The sequence below is a fragment of the Ursus americanus genome, chromosome 2 (genome assembly GCF_024610735.1).
Source record: "Ursus americanus isolate L20-20 chromosome 2, mUrsAme1.1.p, whole genome shotgun sequence".
Classification (NCBI taxonomy): Eukaryota; Metazoa; Chordata; class Mammalia; order Carnivora; family Ursidae; genus Ursus; species Ursus americanus.
Genome location: NC_142128.1, coordinates 99,250,646 through 99,269,058, shown reverse-complemented (window position 1 = coordinate 99,269,058; position 18,413 = coordinate 99,250,646). Strand labels below are relative to the sequence as shown.

General features: G+C 50.6%; 1 protein-coding gene across 5 annotated transcripts in view; it reads right to left on the bottom strand.

Annotated features, from left to right (window-relative positions):
- CNIH3 (cornichon family AMPA receptor auxiliary protein 3) overlaps positions 1-18,413 on the bottom strand; it is a 338,644-nt gene that overhangs the window by 206,243 nt on the left and 113,988 nt on the right. Inside the window, exon 1 of one of the 5 annotated variants that reach the window (XR_015723191.1) lies at positions 5,277-5,740. The exons of 3 other annotated variants lie outside the window; for them this stretch is intronic. Coding sequence is in view for 1 of the 2 variants with exons in the window: in XM_045796896.2 (XP_045652852.1) it covers positions 5,277-5,357 (81 nt within the window). In the remaining variant the exon portion in view is untranslated. Of the gene's footprint in view, positions 1-5,276; positions 5,741-18,413 lie in introns of those variants that run through there. One more of the 5 variants, XM_045796896.2, reaches the window with a different exon arrangement.

Sequence of the window (18,413 nt, the reverse complement as noted above, 5' to 3'; positions counted from 1 at the left end):
GTCAGGGGGCACGGGGTGGAACACAGGAAATGGTCCCAGTCACATGGGGCCACGCCCAGGTAACAGAGTGTGTGAGAGCCCTGCCCCCTCCCCAGAAAGGTGGGAGATGCAGAGGGGGCCCATGACTGTGACAGATGCCAGGGCCTGGCAGGACCCCTGGGGGAGTGGCCGACAGAGGAATACGACAGCCCAGGGACATGTGGCAAGGGTGCTAGCCACCCAGCACATTGGTAGGAGAGCAGGGCACCAGGGGAACTGGTTTGCAGATGTCCTGGGAGGGGGAACAGCAGCAGAAATCGAGTACAGGGGAGACCCCGTGCAGAGCAGCAGGCAGGGGATACGGGTGGTGGACAGGCGTGAAGTGAGGTTACCGGGCCTCACACTGCAGGAGGGGACTCTGCCCGCTGGCTTCAAGGTGTTACCTGGCAAAGGCTTCATAACGGTCTCTGCCTTTACTGTCTGTTCGGTGACGCTCACGTCAAAGTCAAATGTCACAGGGGCCCCCCAACATCCCACCCCAACCGGGCCCCGAACCTCACCAAGCAGTGGGGTTGGGGGCCGGTGCTTCCCTGAATTCCGCACCCTCCTTCCTCTCTCCCGCCTGACTGTGGGGGATAATACCGGAGTCTGGAGGCCGTCCCCTGCAGAGGTAGTCACGGAAGACTGCCCGCCAACCCCTCGGCACCAGCAACAGCCAGGTGACACAGACGGCACCCCTTACCAAAGTTGCGCTCCCTGCGCACAGCCAGCACTGTCCCCAGCTGTGCCCCTGCAGGACCAGCTCCGCCCTCATCGACACCAGCCCAGCACCCCTACTCGTGGTCAGTCTTCCGTAAAAGCAACAGGTTCCAAGTTCCAAAATGCCGGGGTGCCGCAGAAAACACACGTACCCAAGCCGCCCAGGGAACTGTCCCGGAGAAGTAGCCAGAAGCCAATTCAGAAATGAGTCAGTGGGGCGCCTGGGTGGCACAGCGGTTAAGCGTCTGCCTTCGGCTCAGGGCATGATCCCGGCGTTGTGGGATCGAGCCCCACATCAGGCTTCTCTGCTATGAGCCTGCTTCTTCCTCTCCCACTCCCCCTGCTTGTGTTCCCTCTCTCGCTGGCTGTCTCTATCTCTGTCGAATAAATAAATAAAATCTTTAAAAAAAAAAAAAAGAAAAGAAAAGAAATGAGTCAGCACATCAGCCAGAAGGGAACAAGAAATCATCCCCCAAGTATTTGCTGAGCCCCTTGCACAGGCCCAGCACCATCGTCGGCTCTGGCGAATGAGGGTGACCCAGAAAAGGTGGCTGTGCTCTCGTGGAGCTTCCTTCCACACCTGCTGTGGAGGTGCAGGAGGACGGGGTGGGGAGGCTGCAGGTGCAGACCCCACATCAGACATGGGAACGCCAGAGGGGATGGGACATCCCAGATGGAAGGAACGGTGTGGACCAAGTAAGCACCGTCCGCTGAGCAGACCAAAGCGGGGTCTTCCAAAGCCAGGCAGTTTAACCCCAGGCAGCCCACCATGTCACATCAACAACTTCTTGTTTCCAGATGGAGAGTGGAGAAACGGAGAGGTCCACCAGGTCCCCAGGGCTGGATCTGTGCCAGGCTGGGACTGGCCGCGAGGCTCCACCAGGACGCCGTTCTGCCCAGCAAAACTGCCTCTCAGTAAATATGTGCTGTTATCATCTGTCGGGGCCCCTCCAAACCCTCCCACAGCAAACGCTTCCATGCATCCAAAGAAATATTATCAGGAATTCATTTTATTTGTATGTTGTCAAAACTCGGAGGCCTTACAAGTGACTCTAAGTATTTAAAAAAAAAAAAAAAACAAAAAACTCTGAGAGCTAAAAACCTGAAATGAGTCTTTGATCTTTTCCAAGAATGGTTTCATCTGTATTTATATAAATGCGACCGTCTGCAAAAGGCCCAACCAAGCCAGAGCTGAGCGTGCCCTTGCCAGGAAACGCTGTTCATTTTATATCGACTGGAAATAAAAATCACTTCACATCTCAAACCCTTCAGAACACCTGTCTTCCTTCTACACACCCATATGTAATTTTTTTAAATACACAGATACGTGATGTTTGGAAGAAGAAACCCCCAAATCTTTTCTGGAGAATATGATTAACAGTGATTTTGTTCCATATATGTCCCTGTATTTTCAAATTTTTCAGCAAGGAACCTGTATCATTTTATAAGCAGAAAAACTAATTTTTCAAAGACTGAATTAGAATCTCCTCTTTTTTAAAAGGATACATAATGTGTTAGGTGTCTCTGTTGTTACAACTCCAATCAGAAGTTCCAGCCCCAAATATTTCATTTCTACAGAGAAAGGTAATCCACTGCGTAAAAACATTATCTACTATTATCAAAGTTAAACAAGCCAAAGATAGTGACTTGAGTTAGAAAGACAACATGGGCACACCAGGCTCAGACTCAGCTCAAATCCCAGATCCAGCACACACCAGCTGTGCAACCTTGGGCAAGTTTCATAACCTCTCTGATCCACAGTTCCCCGGGTCTACAAAATGTCAGCTGTGAGGAGTGCAGGACTGCCAGGGGCAGTAAGAGGCCATGTGCCTGCAGGCACACAAAGCTACATACACACAAAACAAACAAAACACAGACCCTCACTTTTATTCTGCATGTTCCAAATGTGACAAATAGTGGCTGATAGAAAAATAATTGGGAATTCAAATTATTTTCATTTGAAAACAGATGTAAATAAATTTTCAAAGTAAAACATAAGACTTGAAAGCAATGTGCATATGGCCACATTCACCCTTTCCCCTGGGCCTCCAGGGGGCAAAAAAACAACTCAAGGGACATCTGACAGCTCCTTGCTGAGTGCCTAGAACTGGCCAGCTGGACACAGTCATTAACTGGTAGCTACTATTATCACCTCTAAGAAGGCGTGTACCATTAAGTAAGAAAAAGGTGCCTTCTTCCTGTCTTACAGCCAAGACACGGCGATGGGGCAGGCTTTTTAACTGCGGTATATTGCTAAGTGTCCAGTGCATTCCCGGGGATGTTAACAGACACTAAGCAATCAATAGGGCTTATCAGATCAAGAAATATATAAGGAAGATAAGCCAGAAAGAAGGCAAACACACAGCCTAACGTAGCACCAGCTCTCCTAAATTTTCGTGGAAGTAATTGCCACTGTATAGGCAACACCCACACACACAACATGTGCATTGATTTCCCCTTTCAATGCTCCCCAAGTCAACGTGGGGAGGCTCTGGGCTGTTTGATTCCAAGACAGGGGAAAGGAAAATATGCAGGAAAGAACAGAGGCTGGAGACCTGGCAACACTTGTTGTAATCTGAATTCAAAGAGCACAGGTTCTTTTTATTATCAGAAACTGGAATCTTGCCACTCCCACTGGGAAGCTGGTCAGGACCCTTCGGCATTCCACTACTCCACAGACAAGGGGGTGCACGCTGGGAAGCCTAGCAGAGGCCAACAGGGGATCACTGCATCGGCCAGCTTTGGCTCACACGGCTATTAGTCAACCAGCTGCACACACCATCCATTTAATTAACCTGCTCTTGAATTATTTATTATCTTCCCCTGAGTGAGAGGAAATTCTTCGTGCTGGTTACCTGCTTGCTCCAGGGGCTTATGCAGAGAACCCCCGTGCTGACAGTTTGCTGGAGCTCTCTGCTACCTGCCACCCTCTGGCCAAGACAAGAACATAAAGAAACAGCAAGTGAAGTATTTCCGAAAAGGGGGAGTCTTCATTAGCCTTCTGGAATGCAAATAACTCCCCAAATCTGGGGAAGCACAGAAAGCTCCTTTGAAACACGTGAGCGTAGATATATGCTGCAGTGTTTGGGCGTGATCTGTTCTGCACCCCTATTTATTCTAAATTAGGTTAAGTTTCCTTCTCCCTTAACAACGTCAACAACTCCACAACTCCTAAGCTCCTTTCTGCAGAGAGAATTAGACCCAGAATCCTGGGGCAGAGGAGAGGCCACAAAATCCCATCACTTCTCACTGCCTGATTTTTGATCAGCCCTGAAATTCCTGTGTCTGAATTCCCTCTCCAACCACCCCCCCTTCCTAAACCGACTGATTCACAGACTTGCACCATCTAGGCGCAAGGGGAAGCCTGGGGACCACCCAAGTCAACTCCCACTTTGGGGATGTGGAAGGAAGCATGTAGCCTGCTGCTGGGTACCGTCTCCTCCCTCCCAGACAGCCCTGCAGCAGGACCTGCTCTAGCTTAGTTCTACCTTAAGATAAACCCTCTCACTCCAAAAACCGATCCTAGGAAACACCAGCATCCCACCCACCCTGCAACTCTTCTGGTCGGGCATCTGCCCCTGCAGACACGCTCTGTCAGGTTCGCCTGAGACGGAGGGAGCCTCCAGGAATCCATCCCAGGGTCCTTCCCCGCCCCCGGACTCGCTGGGCGGCGAGGCTGCCCCCGCAGCGGGCTCAGTCTGGAACTCCCCACCTCTGCCGTTCTTCCCACCAGCTCCCGACACTTGGAAGAAGGGGGCCCTGAGAGCGATCCGCTTGCCAAGTGTGGCACCGTCTCTGTGCTGCGGCCTCCCCCTCCCCCTGTGCAGAAGTGCTGCACGTCCTAGACCACCACTGCACCTGCAGAACCAGGGCCCACCTAGACTGCCCCCAGAGGACCGCGGGCCGTCTGGGGCGGGGAGTCTGCCACCTGCGGGGGGCCTTGCAGGGGCTGGGTGGCTGGGCCCCCAGGGGGCGGAGGAGAGGGAAACTCGTCGCCAGCCTTGGGCTTCTCCCCGCGGAACCGGCGACCCCAGCCTCTGGTCCCCTCCCCTCCCGGCCCAGATCGCCGCGCGCCCTCTCCAACGGCGCTCCCGTCGTGTTTCCGCTTTGTCTCCAAACATATCTAAACGCAGCCCACCACAGACGCTGACATTTTCAATGTTTAGTTGTTATAGTTACTTGACTAATTGCCGGGACGACAGCGGCGCCGCTCCTTCGCTCCCCGTGGCAGGGAGGAGCAGGGTAGGCGGGGATGCGGCCGCGCGCCCCGGGCCCAACACGGGGCCCTCGCCCGGGAACCAGCGCTCCCTTCGCCCCCCACCAGCAGCCGGGCACCAAGGGCGCGCGCGCCGCGGGCTCGGGATGCCTCTAACTGTCCCCTGACCCGGGACGGCGCCCGCCAAGGGCCCAGCCCGCAGGTGTGAGGCGGCTGGCCACCCTGTCCGCCGCTCGCGCAACGTCAGGTGCAATTCAGAGAAACCGGGGATGGGGTGGCCGGGGCGAAAGAAAAGAGTTAGAAGCCGCTGCCGGTTACTCACGTGCCAGATAGCGAAGAAGATGAGCGCAGCGCACAGCACCAGGGACAGCATGTAGCAGAAAGCAGCGAAAGTGAAGGCCATGGCCAGCGGCGGGGCCGCGCGCACCCAAGTCCCGCAGCACACCAAGAAGGTCCTCAGAGGCCAGCGCCCCTCGAGGACCACACTCCCTCCTAAAGGGGCAGACGGGACTAGGTCCACACTCTCGCGTCGAGGCCGGAGGCTGGTAGGAGGCAGGCCCGCAGGGGAGCCTCGAGAGTCAGGGGCGGCGAGCAGGTCCGGGATGCCGAAGCTCCTTCGGCGGCCGGAACGCCAGCCCGCCCGCCCGCGGACACACGGCGAGGTGCTCCGGCGTCGCTGGCGGGAACAGTCCCCAAACCGAGGAAACCAGTCAGTAGAGAACTCGTGCAGACGAGCGCAGCCAGAGAGCCCCGAGGCAAACCCGGCGAGGGCCGCGCGACGAGCTCTGGCGCCCGGAATCCCGGGGAAGAGCTGCCGCTTCCCGCGCCCGAGCGGGAGCCCGAGCCGGAGCCCGAGCCGGAGGGGAGGCGGGCGCGCCACCCGGGACCCTCCCGCGCCGCCCGGCAAGCTCCTCCCAGATCCCAGAGCCGCTGGCGCTCCCTCCCCGGAGCACAGGTCTTGCGGGGGTCGGAGGAGCGGGTGCCCCGCGCGGCGACCCGACCTCCCCCGAAACCAGGCTGGACCGGACGCGCACGGCTCCGGCCCCGCGGGCCTGCCGGCGCCCAGGCGGCCGCAGCGGCGGGTTTCAGGCCGGGAGCCGCGCCCGCCGCGGAGCTCGCTCCACCTGCTGCTGCCGCCGCCGCCTCTGCCTCGGCCCCGGCCCCGGGCTCCGGCTCCCGCGAGCGCGCCCTCCCCGCCCGCCGAGTTACGGCGGGGGCGCCGGCGCCGAGCGCGCCCGCCTCTCCCAGGACACCTGCGGCGGGCGGCGCGGGCGGGGACTCGGAACACGTGCGTCTGAGGAGGTGGAAGCTGCAGGAGGGGACGATGCGTACTCGCGCCCCGCCGCGGCCGCCGCCCGCCGGTGCTCGCAGTGTCGCCCGAGTGGGCCGGCCTTGTGTGGCTGGGGATGCGGGACAAGCCGTGGGCCCCAGCGCTACTCCTGTAGTGTCCTTCACGTGGGGCCGCGTTTGCCGCGCTGCCCCAGCCCCTGCAAAGTCCCCCAGGGGCAGCTTTCCCTCGGAGCTCCCACCCTCCCGGCCATCTGACCTTGGAGTGGGGGTACCGAGACACTGTCTGGGCTGAAGAGGCCTCGATGGTTCTGTTATTGGCGCTGGTCCAGCGGACCTGTCAAGAGCATGTGCTTTTGGAGTTGGACCCCTTCGGGAAAGTTTCTTAACCTCTTTAAACCTCGGTTTCCTTATCTGAAAAAGTTGGGTAAGCGTACTACCAATCCATGTCAAGGGGTTAAATGGGAACATAAGTAAAGAACCTAGCGCAGGGCCTGGCCCTGACTACACGTATAGTAAACGGTAGGGTTATATTCTGCACACTTTGCCCCAGTGGCCCAGCATTTTGGCAACGCGCCATGCTTCATTTGGAAGGGATTTCTGATAGAGCAGGGACAGAGGTTCCAGTCATTTCAGACAGTTCTTGGGAGCCTGGAAGCACATCATGGGAGTGGATCTCAGAGCACCGGCTATCTTGCAGAGTGCACGCTAAATAAATAGTTGGTGATCAATTGTGACCCTGGTGTGCTAACTGCCATGTGCACTGTGTTGGAGTGGGAGGGAACGACTTACAGAGAACTAGTCCTAGACTTGCCAGGACAGAACTAGCATGAGATCTGCACACTCCTGGCCCAGGGGGCTTCCCTCCATACCTCAACGCTCTCGCAGCTGTTTGGGCACACCTCCAACTCGGAAACTAGATGCCTTTCAGTGGGAAGTACAAAACCAGAACAAGCCCAGTAGCTGTTGACAGAGGGCCCACGGATCAGCATTTAGCTGCCTCTGGGTGAGCGCTGGCTATGCAGACCTGGTGAGGCCAAGTACAAAATGAAAACGTAGGGCTCCCTGTTCCAAATTATTAAGAATTTCAAGATAGAAGCAGCAGAGCATTCATCCAAGTATATGAGGCCCTTCTGACCCAGGACCTTGGGCACCTGGAGGTTTTGCACCCGTGAATCCAGCCCTGCTCTGGGTTACGCTCTTTATCACTTTCCCTTTTACTTGTATGTCTTCCAGTATAAATTCTCATTAAAGAAAATTTGGAAAATATGGAAATGAAAAAGAAAGAAACACACACCAGAGTTTGGCCGCTCTCAGACACCACCAACACCATAGGGCTCCGCTGCCTTCTAGCTCTGTTTGCTTTTCATTGCGTATCAACCATTTCTTTATATCAGCCATTAAGGTTGTAATTATACCGTACAAGTTTTGTGGCATCAAAACAATAAGAAAATATCACAAGAAGATATGATCATTCAAATCTTTTGAGTTCCTTCAGGTATGATCTATTGCCTTTTGCTTCTGCAGTTTGTGCTTACGGAGTCCTCACTCCTCTTATACCCACTAAGTTTTTATTGTGGGTAGAACTTTTTTTTTTTAAGTTCTTTGCAGAAATTCGAGGACTAAGATGATGTCATCTTTCTCCAAGGAGGATTTTCTACACCTTTCTACACTCCAGGTGTCTGGGGGACAGGAGCGTTTTAGAATTGTCTTGCTCCAAATTCAGGGTTTGTGATTTTCTGGGGTAACCAGAAAACCGTGGTCTGTTTCAGGGCTGGTTTTTTCCATTCACCCTTATTCACAAGGAGTGGTCCTTTTAGATACCCGGCCAAAGCAGGTGGTTATCAAGTCCCAAGCCCTGGTGGTCCTTGGACCTTGGCTTTTGCCCCAAGCTCTACAAAGCACTAAAATCCCAACTCAGGCTCTTACCCTTCCTCCAGATTAGCAAATGCCCCAAAGGGCAGAACTGGCCCCCAGCGCTAAACTGCCTTGTCCCTGTCCAGTCTCCGAACTTGGCCCCAGTAATTCCTTACTCTCCAGGTAAGTCTTTGATGCTTTTAAGAAGATGTTTTTAGATTTTATTCAGCTTTTTAAATTGTATCTAGTGGGAGGATTGGTCTGAATGATCTAGCCCAGCACTACCAGAATCAGGAGTATCTACATTAAAATAAAATGCCAAACAAACAAAAATTAAATCCATTATCCTACCACTCTGACTTTCAAGGCTCCATACATACCGTAGCCTCTAATTTTCTTACCCTTTCCCCAGCCCTGCTTTATCTTGTGTCATCAATTGCAGAATTATCTGGGGTAGTACAATCTCAGAAAATAAGAACTGCAGGCCATTACAGCTTATTCATTCAACAAATGTTATTGGTGGTGGGCACTGTCAGGGACTCAAAAGATTCCCAGCCTCGTTGGTGAGGTTATAAATAACTCCTTCACTAGGGAGTGTTGGAAGAGGGAGGAGGAGAAGAATTGCCCGTGACACAGCAGAGGAAGGCAAGAGAGAAAGTAATGAGGAATGGATGTTGAGAGACCAACCTACATTATTTCACCAACTGTAGACATTGAAAAGGCAATTGCTTTTTTTTTTTTCCTAGCCACCATGCAGCCACAAGTGGCCATTTGACACTGTTTGAGCTCAGGAGATCTATACTTCTTTTTGCCTGGAATGCAGACGGGATACAGGGAGGTACAGCAGCCATCTTGTGACAATGAGGAAGTAATCAACACATTAAGAATGGAAGTTAAAAAGATAGAGGAAGTACCACTGACAACATGATAGAGCCACAAAACCAGCCCTGAACTTCCTATTCTCTGACTTCTTACAATGTGAGACAATGAAACTTCTGCCTTTCTTAAGCCACAAAAGTAAGGAACTCTGTTGCTTACAGGTAAACACAATTCTTCACTGATATCAGGGTTTAATGTTGGGGGGGCGGGTGTTTTCCCGATATGAGAGGAAATCAGATAATCAGTGCAGGGCCTGTGTAGCAGCTCCTTGACACCATTACTGTTCCCAATTCCTTTTACCTTCCTGACTTTCTATCCTTAGCACATGGAATTGTTTCTCACGGTCACAGAAGGCTGCTGCACCTCCATCCATGTTGTGGACAGGACAAAAGAAAAGAGCCAAAAGGTTTCAGCCCATGAAGGCATGTTTTTGGGGAGAGTAAAGGAAACCCTCTCTCGGGATCTCCTACATTTTATTGGCCAGAACGCTGACACTCAGCTGCCATCCCTACTTGCAAGTGAGTCTGAGAAAATGAGTCTTTTCCCATTCTGCCCTTTATCAAATAGCAATGCAAAGAAAAAAGGGTTTTGAGTGGTCTTTTGGATATCCACATTTCTTCCATACCCATTAGTGGGGTTTTCTCTCATAAAACTTTCAAATGTAGGGGCACCTGGGTGGCTCAGTCAGTCCGACTCTTAATTTTGGCTCAGGTCATGATCTCAGGGTCCTGGGATCAAGCCCCGTGTTGGGCTCCACACTCAGCAGGGAGTCAGCTTGAGATTCTCTCTCTCCCTCTCTTTCTGCCCCTCCCCCACTCACGTGCACTCTAAATAAATAAATAAAATCTTTAAAAAAATTTTTCAAATGTATAGAGAAGTAGAAAAAGGGGTATAGTGAACATTCATCTCCATATCACCCACATTCCACAACCGTCAACATTTTGCCACATGTGCTTCCTGGTTGTCCCAAATTGTATTTTACAGCTGGTTTGTTCCAACCAGAATGTAAAGATTTTCCTTCCACCCCTCACCCTCAGGACTTTTTAACCATTTCCCTGCATGTAGTCTATCCAACAATAATTCTTTCTAAGCTCAATGTCTGCCATTGACAGCTCCATGCTGAGCACAGTGACTGTATTTGGGAAGGCCACGTCTATTGCTATGCATGCCTCCATATCCCTCAGTTGGCTTGTCTGACTCTGGACTACGTCCACTTAATCTGCATGGAGGAGCTAGCTATGAATTACACACTTGAGAGTACTGGATCAATCCCCTCTTCACTTTCTTTAAAATAACTGAAATCCAACTTTGAGTCCCCTTCCTGCCTGACAAGCAAGGAATTCAGTATCAGTGTTTGCTGGGGCTCCCCATGAGATCCGGGGGGCTTTCATCCACCAAACACTGGGCAGCTCCTCTCTCTGCCGTTGGTCATCTGCCCATGCTGCTTCCTGCTGCCATCCCAGCTGGCCTGGTCCTGGGTCCTCTGCTCCCTCCTAGCTGGAGTGCCCGGAGCCCCTATGCCCAGCTGCACCCACCCAGGCACCACACAGCCATGTCTGTGAGGTCTTGCCTCCTTCATGAGTCCTGGGCATCAAACAGCCTATAGAGATCCCCTCTCCTCCAGAACCCCAACTTCAGCCTCTCTCCCGTCTGCAGGACATTGCTCCCCACCTCCACCTGGCTGTTGGCAGAGCCATCCTCCCCTGTCATCTCGCCCCAGAGGGACATCTCCCAGAATCTCTCCACAACCAGAAAGGATCTTTGACTTCTGAGATCTTCAGCTTTCCACCTGGCAGTTTATTCAGCCAATATTCATTAGTATAACTGCAGTGATGATGGTCATATTGAAAGTTTTCTGTTCTGATTGGTAAATAGCATAAGGCTGTGGCAGCGAACAGTAAAATCAATAAATAATGAAGTTCTAAATGAAACTAATTCATTCAGGCTACTTGTCATAGGCTGTGACAAGGGCCATTGATGAACGCGTTTCTGCAAGCTCGTGCGTCACGGAGCGCACCAGGCTCCCTACCTCCGGGTCTCTCACTGTCCCGGAATCACCTGCCACTGACTCGGACAAGTTGCTACGTTTGTGCAAGTGATACATGCAGTGTTTCAGTATTCACAAACTTAAGAATTTATATATAAAATATTAAAAACGAACTCATGAAAGAAAACTAAGTGTGGATCCATTTATTACTGTTCACTTAAGTATTTGGTCCACCTCAATCTTCCGCGTCTGCAGAGAACAAGCAGTGATATTAATAATGAATCACAGCCTGGAGCCCCTTCTGTTGCTGCGCGTGAGGCCAGACGACCTGAACACCTTTCACACTCGCGAGAATTACTACAAAATAACACAGTACTCCATACTTCATGATAACTTGAGCGTTTTAACAAAAATATGAGTGTCTCATCGATGCCAGGGAGGCAAGTATGGAAGCAAACAGTGCTCACCGTTTGACTGCAGATCACATTCTGCCAAAGCTCACGGTTTCATAAAATAATTGTAATTATCAATAAGAAAAACCATCCAAAGATCAGTTTCACACAACAATGTGCTTGAAAGAACAAAACCGTCTAAATTTAAATGTTCAACATGTTGATAAAATGATTAAAAATATTAAGAAAATACCCGGAAAATATGAACACTAGCCAGCATTTGCTTAAATATGATAGAGCATTTCCAAACATGAAATATTCAACAGCCACTTAAAAAAGAATAATATCTATATAAACATGCATTGGATTCTATATTTATGGTTCCACTAGTTGGAATACAGATCTACTAAAATGAGAAAACAACTTATTTGAAAAGTTATAAATCAAGAGAGTAAAATATTCATTTTCTATGAAACTCCAATGTTCCTCATAAAAGCGTAGTTATAATTTATTTTTAAATGAGAAATTTAAATTGAATCTTGGTGGTCTCGTGAAGTTGTAAGGAATCATTTCTGAAATAATGACCGAACTTTATTGTCAGTGCTTGAGAAAAATGAGAAATACTTCCGTGGAAATCTTTTGTTCAGACAGGGCTAGTGCCTCTGTGTTAGGGAGAAAGTCTGACATTTCAGACAGCATTTTAGAAACATATCTAAAAGTTTTAGAGTTAAATTTTAAAAATTGACTAAGTCACTGTATTCAGTTATCCCCGGGTGATGCAATCAAGCATGCAAATTCAATAAATCACTTCGAATTTTTTCTCTATAAGCTTTATATTTATTACTGTATTAATCTGCGCCAGCTGCCGTAGCAAAATGTCACAGACTGGGCGGCTCAAACAAGAGAAATTTATCTCCTTACGGTTCTGGATGCTGGGTGTCCAAGGTCAAGGTGCCGGGAATATAGTTTCTGGTGAGAGCCCCTCCCCTGGGCTTGCCAAGGGCCCTCTGCCCGCTGTGCCCCCACATGCCTTTCTTCTGTGCACGCACCCAGAGAGGAGAAGGGATCTGGGGTCTCTTCCCCTTCTTACAAGGACACCAGTGCTATTGGATTAAGTCCCCTGTTGTGACCCTACTTAACCGTTATCACCTCCGTATAGTCCCCACCCCCAAATATACCCACACTGGGGGTTCGAGCTTCAACATATGCATTTGGGAGGGACACAGTTGTGGCCACACAACTACCATACATCAAATACACAGAATTCAATGACATGATAATCTGGGGATTAAGATTAAGAATTGAAAGAATATTTAAACTTTGATGGACAGCAATGCAAAAAGAATTGAGAGATTTTATTTTTTAAAGATTTTATTTATTTATTTGAGAGAGAGAGAGAGAGAGAGAGAGAGAGAGAGAGAGAGAGGAGGTTTTATATTCACTTTACCATAACCTGTAAAACAAGAGTGAACATTTTGAAAACAAAAAAAGAATTTAGAGGGGCGCCTGGGTGGTGCAGTCGTTAAGCGTCTGCCTTTGGCTCAGGGCATGATCCCAGCGTTCTGGGATCGAGCCCCACATCAGGCTCCTCTGCTAGGAGCCTGCTTCTTCCTCTCCCACTCCCCCTGCTTGTGTTCCCTCTCTCGCTGGCTATCTCTCTCTCTGTCAAATAAATAAATACAATCTTTAAAAAAAATTTTTTTTTCTAAAAAAGAAAGAATTTAGAGAATAAGCCTTAGTAAACAATATTCTAATAGTGATATTTCTGCTCTCTGCCACTTTACAAGAAATAAGTGTTTCTGTTAAATCAATGTAATTCAACACTTAATGAAAGTAATTAAGCTAAGGGTAAGTCAAAGAAACTACAGAGAAATATGATATATCACTTGAAACAAAGCAAATTATAAATTCTAAGAAAGCTATTCAAACACCTTAGTAAATTACTTAAAGGGATGACACGAGTAAGAAGCACAATGAATTTTCTGTTGATTAAATACTGTGACTTTGCCAAACTACGTTTGCAAAGCTCCATGGGTTGAAGGCGATCAAAAATTAATAAAACTCAATCCGACTCATGAAATATGTTCCTCGAAAGCAGAGAGGCCCCACTGGCCCCAGTCTCTGCACAGCTGAGGCGCCTCAGTGGGGCAGGATTTCTTGGCTTTTCCAGCCCCAAACGCTTGGTAAGTGTGGCCAGCACCACATGGAGCAGAGACCACGCCCAGTGGAGCCCAGCCCAGAGCTGAGTCATGAACAGATACAGACTAGCTGCTGTTTCAAGCCACTAAGGTTGTGGGTTGTTGGTTGTGCAGTGACAGATAATTGCAGAAGTCTTTTATTCACCAAGCGACCTTTTTAATGTGGAGCCCACTGTGGACAGAACTCACAGCTTCCGGAAAGGGAAAGTGTCCAGTAAAGCAAACTCTCCTATAGCTTAGATAAGGTGTACCTCCAGATCCCATAATTCCCATTTGCTCTAATTTCCGCAACCCCCCAAACTCCCTTCCAGACAAGCAGGGCACAAATTCTCTGGGGTCTGGGGCAGGGTGACCTGTCCAGGCCACATGGACCAGGCATGGGCTTCAGGGGTCACATGTCCTTGAGCTGCAGAGTATTTATCACCTTGTTTGTTTGGGGGTGGAGTCTAGGAAGTATACATAACATATAATTTACCATTTCAACCATTTTTAAGTATTCAGTTCTTTGACATTAAGTACATTCACAGCGTTATGCAACCATCATCACCACCCATCTCCAGAAATTTTTCATATTCCCCCAACTGAAACTGTCCCCATGAAACAATAACTGTCCATTCTCCCCTCCCCCAGCTCCTGGATCCCACTGTTTTATCTTCTATCTCTATGTATTTGACTATTCTAGATACCTCGAATCAGTGGAACATCATCCTGTCCTACAATTCAACTCTTTACATGCCGAATTCCTATCTCTCTCTATAAACTGGCAGGTACTTACTATCAGAGACTCTTTCTTATTCATCTTTGAATCACCATAACCCTCCCAGGATCTGACATATAATAGATATACAGCAAACATCCAACAAATAGATGGATGAGTGGATGGATGGATGGATGGATGGATGGATGGATGGATGGAGGATGGATAGGAGGGTGGATGGATGGATGGGTAGGTGGATGGATGGATGGATGGGTGGGTAGATGGATAGATGGATGGGGGTGGATGGATGGGTAGGTGGATGGATGGATGGAAGACTGGATGGGTGGGTGGGTGGATGGATGGATGGGTAGATAGATGGAGGAGGATAGGTGGGTGAATGGATGTATGGATTAGGGGATGGATGGATGGGGGATGGTTGGGTGTGGGTGGATGGATGATGAATGGATGGGTGGATGAGTGAGTGGATGGATGGATGGATGGATGGATGGGGAATGGGGGATGGATGGATGGATGGATGGATGGGTAGATAGATGGAGGAGGATAGGTGGGTGAATGGATGGACGGTTGGGGGATGGATGGATGGGGGATGGTTGGGTGTGGGCAGATGGATGATGAATGGATGGGAGGATGGGTGAGTGGATGGATGGATGGATGGGGAATGGGAGGATGGATGGATGGGGGATGGGTGGGTGGATGGATGGATGGATGAGGGGATGGACTGATGGGGGAATGGAGGGATGGGTGGATGGGGATAGATGGATGGGGGATGGATGGATGGGGAATGGGGGGATGAATAGATGGGGATGAGTGGGGGATGGATGGATGGGTGGATGGCAGATGGATGGATGGATGAGGGGATGGATGGATGGGTGGGGAATGGGGGGGATGGATGGATGGGGGATTGATGGGGGATGGAGGGATGGTGTAGGAGGATGGATGGATGGATGGTTGGATATATGGATGGGTGGTTGGATGGATGGATGGGGGATGATTGGGTGGGTGGATGGATGGGTGGATGGAATCAGGGTGGATGGATGGATGGATGGATGGATGGGTGGGTGGGTGGATAGATAGAGGGGGATAGGTGGTTGAATGGATGGATGGGTTGGGGGATGGATGGATGGATGGATGGATGGGGGCTGGTTGGGTGTGGGTGGATGGATGGATGAATGGATGGGTAGATGGGTGAGTGGATGGATGGAATGCGGATGGGAAGATGGGTGGGTGTATGGATGGATAGGGGACGGATGGATGGATGGGGGGATGGATAGATGGATGAGGGGATGGATGGATGGATGGATGGATGGATGGATGGATGGATGGAGGAATAGATGGATGCGGGAATGGGGAGATGGATGGATCGATGGATGGATGGGTGGGTGGGAGATGGATGGATGGGGAATGGGGGGATGGATGGATGGGGGAATGGGGGGATGGACTGATCAATGGATGGTTGGATGGATGGGGGGTGGATGGATGGGGGATGGATGAGGATGGACAGATGGATGGAGGGAGGGAGGGGGAATGGATGGATGGATGGGTTTATCCCAGTCTGACTGGTAACCTTTAAGCAAGTCTGCCCGCTAGATGATGAACAGCATGCAGACAGGGGCCACATCTGCCTTTCATGTATCTACCTAAGAGCACTTACCACCCTGCAGGCACAATCAACAGGGCACGCACCGTCCATGCCTCTAAGGAGCTCACAATCTAACAGAGATGCACAGAGCCATGTAGGACTTTGATAAGAAGCACAACAGGAGTCCGCACACATGTCTGCACGCAGACCTGGCATAAGGCTTCAGACACAGAATATGTTCCATAAACGTATTTTTCATTGAATTGAAAAGATGACAGCTTAGTTGTGGAGCTTTGAGCCTAATTTCCCACTTCCTAGCTGTGTGACTGTGGGAAGGTGTCTCCTCCCTCCGCGCCCTGCCGACATGCATCAGCTGTGACACGAAAACCAGACGTTTATCAGCTTGGCCTGTGTGGACCGGGCGAAGCAAATGCAGAAGCCATGTTTCAGGGGCGCCTGGGTGGCACAGCGGTTAAGCGTCTGCCTTCGGCTCAGGGCGTGATCCTGGCGTTACGGGATCGAGCCCCACGTCAGGCTCCTCCACTATGAGCCTGCTTCTTCCTCTCCCACTCCCCCTGCTTGTGTTCCCTCTCTCGCTGGCTGTCTCTACCTCTGTCGAATAAATAAATAAAAAATCTTAAAAAAAAAAAAAAAGAAGCCATGTTTCACCAAAGAAGTAGCAGGGAGGGGGCAGGCAGAGCTTCTAGCCCAGAACTGAGCATTCTGGAGAGTTCTTGGGTCTGGAGCTGAGTAAGGGGAGGTAGCTTCCTGCTCGTGTCCCCAACTCAACTAAATGCCATCTTCCCATGGGTGCTCCCTTCTACAGAAATTAGTACCGTTAAACAGGCGCCGTAAACAGACTGCAGACAATTAGCAACACCCCACTTAGCTCCGGGCCCTGGCTCCTTCCCCACCCAGCCATGCACCATCTACCTCAATGACACTGCTTGGGGGCAGCTGCCCTGTCAGGGGAGACTGTCTGTTGAACTCAAAGAATGCAGAGCTTGGGGGGCCTAACAGAGCTTGCTGGAGACCTGAAGTGCCCGCACCTGCCCACAGGGGTCTAAAACCAGCTCCCCGATGGGCCCTTTGTCCTAAAGCATCCGAAGTGGATGTCTCCATAGACAGGCTGGCATTATTATTGACATTTCCCCCTCTGCGCTGCCATTACTTTTGTTCCATTTGCAAATTCAGATAGGAAACCTGAGGACTCGGGCTTTTGGGTCAGATGTGACAAATTTCCCTGTGCCTCCCCACGCTGGGACCGCTGTGCCATTCTGAGGGACGGTCTCAGGCGTCCTGCAGAGAATCTAGGCTACTAAGTTTAGTCCCACAGCGAATGAGTCTGTAATTCACAAGATTAATGTTGGGCCTAATTTTACAGTCTGAGTATCGCTGTCATGATTTCCCTTCCTCCTGCCCTCCCTCCGTGAGACCCCCCCTCCCACATGCCCTGAGAGACCTGTCTTCTCCCCGAGGTCTGATGCCTTGTCTGTGCCCCTCTGTGCTCCACCAGCACTTGGGCTTATAAAGCTGTGAGTCGCTTTGTTATTCCATATTCTCAGCTCGCGTGAAGGATGTCTGAAACCGTTGCAAAGATCAGCATGTCTGCACACACACACACACACACACACGCATGTGCATGCACACACAACACCCACACCCGTGCACACTCGGGATGGAGGAAGTCCCCGTAGCTGCATCTGAATGAGCACCACCTGTCACGATGGCCCCAGCAGAGAACGACAGCAACCGTTAAGTGTTCTGGGAGAGCGGTTTGCAAACCATTGTTACTTCTTAAGTAGGCTCCACACTGGATATGAACTCACCACCCCTGAGATCAAGACCTGCGATGAGATCAAGTGTTGGACGCTTAACCGACTGAGCCCCCCAGGCGCCCCTACATTGTGGTTATTAATAATCAGTGCCAACTGCTTCCGGGCGCCAGACCCACAGCAAGCGCTTGCCGGGCATCATCTCCCTTAATCCTCACACTCTGCCAGATGTGTATCAGCATCTCCGTTTTCCAGGCAGAGACTTAGAGAGGACAGGTGCTTGCCTCAGGTCACACAGGAAACTGGGGTCAGCTAGGATTCATGTCCAAATCTGTCCGACTTGGAAGCCTGACCTCTAAGACATGGAGGCCTAGGGATGCTGGCTTCCTGGATAGAGAGCAAAGACACTTAGCAGCTAAGCCTGTGACAGCACAAATGGGCTGGTTTTTTTAAGATTTTATTTATTTATTTGAGAGTGAGATAGAGCATGAGCGGGGGAGAGGGACAAAAGGAGAGGGAGAAGCAGACTCTCTGCTGAGCAGGGAGCCTGATGCAGGAACTCGATCCCAGGACCCTGGGATCATGATCTGAGCTGAAGGCAGACGCTTAACCGACTGAGTCACCCAGGTGCCCCACAAATGGGCTGTTTTATAGTTTGGGACCAAAAAACGGAAGTTCTCCAGTTGGAACCATGCCAACTTTTGTGTCCCAATGCACAGGGCAGGGAGCAGGTGCCAAGATGGGTGGGCCCGATTCATCTGTGGTCTCTCCTGATTCTTTGAAATGG